A 6,022-nucleotide genomic window follows, 5' to 3' on the forward strand; every position below is an offset into this window, starting at 1 on the left:
TCGTGGCTCAATGGTTGGCAAATGTTTTTTGCTTCCCATTGATACCTAATTTGCGTAGAAAGCGTTTGATTTGCCTTACCGGACTGCCTTCTGCTTTTTTCGTGCGCAACGCCCGTTGTCTTGCGGCCGCTAGCGCATGCTGCTTCTACGGCGGGACCCTACGGTTTAGAACGAAACGTCACTAACTTTGTGTGAAAGTTTGAACTGATGACTACTGGAAACTGATCAGAGAAAAGGTTAGTTGCGCAACAGAGTTTGTCAAATCTCGATCTAGCTGCGTCTTCCCGAACCGTGTTGGTGGAGACGCAACTACGATAATCTATATAGAGAAGGTCGTGCACTCCTAGGCTGATCTTACTCCGGTGTCAAAGCCCGGATGCAGGACTTGTGAGGCAAAACCTCGGAAGTCAAGAGAGAAACCACCCCGGCCATTGGGCAACCGTAACAAGACAATAAGGAAAGCTTTGACAGACTTGTAGTCACATAGACAAGCAGAAGGTTACCTTAAAGCAGTTCTCTTTTGGGACGTGCATAATAGCTCACTGGCAAGGTTATTTGGCGCCTGAAGTGAAGAGTAAGAGATGTTTTACTGAAGAAGTGGAATCTACTATTTGATAACGTAGATCGTTAGGGGAGCGTTTCACATAAAAACAGAGGAGGAAATTCAGTATGTGAACGAACTAAGAGTGATAATATTGGATTCAGTAAGCAGTGGATAAAAAGATGAATACTAATATACCGTGAACTCACAAGGTTCTTCGCTAACGGGTATACCGCGTAGAAACGATTGGCCGGACTCAAGATGAGAAGAAGTTTCACAGAAGCAAGGAGAATTACGTCCATATTCTTGAACTTTGATATTGACTGTACTCCCGTACTCATCTGAATTGAGGTTTCAAACCATACGCATACATGAACCTCTTTTTGAAGACAAAAAGAGGTCCATGTATGCGTATGTGAATGTTAGGTAGAAAAAGGAGACTGTAGAATTATATATATCAGAATGAGGACAAGGGAATAAGCGCCCATGTAGTCACATGAGAAGGAATCGTATTCCAAACATCTTCGTTGAAAGAGAACGACACAAGCTGAAAAAGGAAGTAAGGAAACAATCCTGTAATCAAGGAACATAGAAGATGTGCCTATAATAAGAAGGCTGGTTACAGTTCAAACGTTCAAGTATGACTGTTCATCGAAAACAGAGGTATCCGCAAAGTATATGTAACTATGTATAAGGTCACGATACACCGATATCTGGCCGGTACCGGGAGGCTGGAAAAGTTGTCACATAGTACAAGCCCTTCTTTCAATAAACTCCCCAGTCACCAGCCCCCGCGGGCGATGTGTCTTTACTGGTTCAAAGGTGATGGCTAAATTCATTGGTAGGTAGGCAGGCGCATGCGCGAAAGATGGGACGCAGTAAGCTGGCTGTGAGAAAACTTGGGTGAAAAAGAACTCCCTGTAAAGACAAGGGCCATTAGAACAGAAAACCTGATGGAGCTTTCTTGTGCTGTTCGAAACAAAAGTCCGATATCGTGTTGATAGATGAGTAAGTGGAGAACGATCGCAGCTAATGAAGCACCAGTGTAATCAGGAAATCAAACTTATTATTGCAACGTTTCTTTTTTCGTCTTACATCAGTTGTTTTGGTCATCTTCCCTGGAGGTCTTTGCAATTTTCTCTTGCAGTCTTCTTAGGTATTTTCAAAGTACATCACTATCATCACCTAAACGAATTTTCGTGAACAGCGCCTTCATGGCTATTCTTCTTCTTGAGTGCTATAGAGCGCTGATTGTATTTCACTGGCTTCTCCAGTACTGTCGAGCTTCTAGATGTTGTATTTCTGTCACTTCTTATGATCCATCATCGATTGTTTCTTCGTCTTACGACGATGACAGAGAAAAGGAAGAGAACTGCACTTACTACGACCACGACTACGCCTAAGGGATCTCATCTATCATTTGTGCATCATACCCTCTCCCGCCTTTCCTCCTCTCCGCCATCCCCTTGAAAACAGACTTTCGTATATATCAGAGCTGCTCAGCCATCAAATATATCTATACAGATGGACGGATCTTGGCCTCCCACCCAGTGACGCGCGCATTTATCTCATTTCGCGGGTCATGATGAACGCCTTCTTTTCTATATCTTCGTACGGGAGAGTATTCTGGATACAACAACAAGTAGTCTCGTGACTACTGAGAAAAAAGAAGCCTTGTCAAGCGGCAATAGAAAGAGCGTTTTTTCTCCTGTTCCTCGACGCGGCACAGTCAGATCGCGGGGGGAGATCTCGAAGACAAACGGGGGGGGGGCGTTCGCAAGACATGGCGGACTAGCCAAAGTGCTGCAGCTCCACGGGAGTGGAGCAAGGGAGGGCCAATGGTGTGCCGGTTAGCCATTTTGAACTGTGTAACCTCCCGTCTCGGCTCGGACGAGCAAATTCAGTGTGTAACGAGCCTGTTATGACATACGATCGAGCATGAGTGACGAGGAAAAATGGACGTCAAGGGCGATTTGAAATGCCTGAGGTCGTTCCCCGATCTTTTATTCTGGCGTTTCGGGGGCGCCGCTGCTGCGGAAATTCTAGTACGACTGCTGCAAGCTTTCACGCTGTTAGTTGCGCGCGAATTCGAGCATCCGTCAGAATTTCCTTCTCGGAATTCATTCCGAGGGCACTAGTTTTTTGTGTGTATTCTGAAAAAATGGGGTTTTCACCCTTCAGCTGGCTTCGCGGGAAGCCAACGGGACAGTGTGCGGACGATATTGCAGGGTCGGCGAAAGAGAGATCGCCACCCTGCTGGGAATCAAGACGGCTCGCGGAGGAGCAAAAGAAGAAAGAAGTCTCAGCTTCAGAGCAAAATCCGCGGAAGAAGAAAGAAGACGAAAGCAAGCGCCCACGGCGTTCTGCCGCTGGCTCAGGTTGTACCTCGTGTTTCCCGAAGTGCCTTCGCTTCGGAAAACGGAGAAGAAGCCGCGGCGCGGAGGACGGCCACGGGAACGAGAAGACTGACTTCCTAGAGGAAGAGGCCGTCGACTGTGTGGACGCCTCAGATGCCTCCATTTCAACAGAGGCAGATGGTGAGATTTCACCTCTACCCATGTCAGTTGAAACACCTCTATTCCAACGGCGGTTCGCATTCAACGAGAATCCGGGTAGTGTCGGAGGAGAAAAAACAGAAAAGGAAAAAGGCGAAGCGCTCGTTTGCTACGTCGAAGACGATGACTCTTCGAGTGTGGAGGAAGTACAGAGGGATGGTGATGATGAAAACTGTTATGACGAAGAAAGCGGCAGCTATCGTGAAGAGGCGGTATGGTTTTACCAGATAGATGAAAATGGAGTGGTGGTAGCTGGTGTGTGGATTAGGTGCGGCGAAGAACAGACTGTCGCGATGGTCATAATGGAGCCTGAAGAAGACGGTGATACAACTTGGTTTGAAGACGGTGAGGAAGAAGACTGTGAGGAGGAGCGGAAAATGCGAAAAGCTATGGATAGCCGTTCCTGTCTCACTGACTGGCACGAAATGGGGAACGAAGAAGACCAAATGAGGAGAGGACAGGAAAACGTGCTTCAAATACAGGATGGATATATTGGAGACATGCTGCCGATGCTAGAATATGCGGAGCACCTTTTCTCTTCTCTGCTGGCAGAGATGCCTGATGCTCTACGTGAGCTTGGGGCTGGCACTCTCGAGAGCGTTCTCGAGAGGAACGAACGGTCTCTCTCCAGTCGTACCACAGTGGTGAGTCCCTGCTTTATATATTTTCATGTACACTGTATACACATAATCAACATATACTGCCAAGGTACTAGAATGTGGTCGTCATGCCTGCGCTTGTGAATGAAGATGTTTTGTGTGTGGATATACGCAGTTTTACACGTATGTTGGAGACACTTACCGACTGAGTCTACCCGTATGTCTGCTATCGTCCTGTGTGTAGATAACTAGCTATCTAGCTGGGTAGGTGACGTAAACAAAAGTTGTGTCCTGGACGGGACAGCGCAGCCGTCTTAGAGTGATGCTATCAGCGGGCTGTCCTACTATACTTTGTAGGCACGTCTTTGTGCCTCTTCTTCTCCATAACTGTTTTTTCTACAAGATGAAAGGAGCAAGTCTCTGTCGATGCATCATCTGTGGATTCTCAGGGTCGGTGGCGCGGTTCTCGACAACGGAGGACAACAGTGCTCTGGACGAAAAGAAAAAGAAAAAAAGGAAGAAGAATGAGGAGGAGGCGACGGCGGCAACGACAACGAAAGCGATCCCGGACTCGGAAATAGTTAGGAAAGAGCCACCAGCGGCAGCACCGGCTGGCGGGTTGGCAAACGAACAGTTCGGAATGTCTGGGATCAACACGGCTGAAAGAGACCATGTAAAAGAGAGAGAACAATAAGAGCCAAAGAAAGAAGGAAGGAAACACAGAAAGGAGGGAAAAAGCGGGTGAGGAGGATGACGACTATTGTTCGTCATGTGCTAGGAGTCTCCTAGCCCCGGTGTGTAACATGTAGATAGATCTGACCTGTTGTGTATAGATGTAGGTGTATATACGTATCAAAACAAAAAAAAACAAAAAAAAACAAAAAAACAAAAAAAAGCAAAAAAAAAAAAAACTTCATTTCCCCCGTTTTGTGGACGGAGTAGCCGGTGTTGTTGTGACTGCTGTAGCTACACCAGCAGCTCTCTGTCTTTCCTTTTCTCCACTCTCACTGGGTGAGGTGGTACAGCGATTCTCTCATTGGATAAGGTGGAGGAGAGAAAAGATGCGAGCCAGAGGGGGAAGATGCGGAGGAGCTTTCGAGGCAGAGGGGGAGAGAAGGGGTCTGCAGAAAAGGTGCCAAAGAATAGGAGGAAGACTGGGTAGTCCTGTGGATGATGGCGGTCATTCATATGGCTTTCCGGCCTTTCTTCCTTTCGTTGGTTCTCTCTCTGCATGTCCCCTCTCCTTATTCTTCTGGATGGCCGCCACCATCCAAGAGAATAAGGAGTATACAACCGTCCTAGAACAGCGTGGCTTCCACTTCTTCATCCACTCTTCTTCCTCTTCGTGCTGGGGTCGGTGCTGTCTTGCCTTGCCTGGCCTTCTTCAACTTTAGTTCGTTCTCCCCTTTTTTCTCCTTCGCCCCCTCTGTCATGGGTGGGTCTCGGTTCAAAAGCATTCAATCTACTCTACTCTCTGCGCCTTTGTCCGAGTAGACAACAAAAGCAGTCGAGTTTGCCAACAAGAACAAGCTTTTTCCTGCATGTCGAAGAAGAGGAAAGAACAGAAGTCGCTGGTGAAGGAGTTGAACAGACCTTCCCCCCCCCCCTCCGCCCTCGAGGCGGGAAAGAGCACTTTCGTTACCCGCCTCCTTGGCCTCTCTCCTGCTGGTGTCTCAAGTTCTCTCCTTTTCTCTTCTTCATTCCTTCTTGATAAGAAGCAAAGGCGGAAAATTGGAGAGAGGCGAAAGACAGAGAGGAGATAGATGCATATCGATTTTCCGACTCTTTTCTTTCTCCCTTCTCCGTGGAGCTTCGCTCCTTCTTAGTTTTTCCCTCGGAATGCATCTTCTTTCTCAGTTCTTCAAGAAGACAGATGAAGCTTATGATGACAAGAGTTGAAGAGAGGGTCGATCCCTGCCCCTCGAGCGAAGACAGAAGAAACTAACGCCTTTCCCCTTCCCCTTGTCTTCAAGTTTGGTCTGCTGCTGATAAAGTGAATACAAAGAGACCTCTTCTCATCGTCCTTCGCCGCCGACGTCATTCCTTTTTCATTCCTATCACTTTTTTCCAATCACTGACGATGAAAGGAATGATACATCTCATCCGGCTCTAATCGTTCACGCCTTTCTTCAGTACCATTCCGTCTTGGTTCCTCTTCGAATGGAATGGCTCTCTTCCTTATCCTGGATATCTTGATATCCTTTCCAGGTTCAAGTAGAAGAGTGTCTTTTCTCTAAGCCACCAACATGATGGGCGACAATACAGTCACGCAGGACATCTCCGCGGCCGTCTGGGAGATGGTTTGCGACCTACAACATTCTTGCTTT

General features: G+C 47.4%; 2 protein-coding genes across 2 annotated transcripts in view; one reads left to right on the forward strand and one right to left on the reverse strand.

Moving 5' to 3' along the window:
* Positions 1-977: 977 nt before the first annotated feature.
* CSUI_003431 (uncharacterized protein) lies at positions 978-5,094 on the reverse strand. Its single transcript, XM_068063629.1, has one exon. The coding sequence runs from the start codon at positions 3,098-3,100 to the stop codon at positions 2,606-2,608; it is 495 nt and encodes a 164-aa protein (XP_067924393.1). The 5' UTR covers positions 3,101-5,094; the 3' UTR covers positions 978-2,605.
* The window catches only part of CSUI_003432 (uncharacterized protein), a 1,435-nt gene continuing 245 nt past the window's right edge, over positions 4,833-6,022 (forward strand). The window contains exon 1 of the mRNA XM_068063630.1: positions 4,833-6,022. This exon is cut by the window's right edge and continues 245 nt beyond it. Within this exon, the coding sequence (XP_067924394.1) occupies positions 5,237-5,458 (222 nt within the window). The 5' untranslated portion in view covers positions 4,833-5,236 and the 3' untranslated portion in view covers positions 5,459-6,022.

The sequence above is a fragment of the Cystoisospora suis genome (assembly GCF_002600585.1).
Source record: "Cystoisospora suis strain Wien I chromosome Unknown contig_1530, whole genome shotgun sequence".
NCBI classification, from domain to species: Eukaryota; Apicomplexa; class Conoidasida; order Eucoccidiorida; family Sarcocystidae; genus Cystoisospora; species Cystoisospora suis.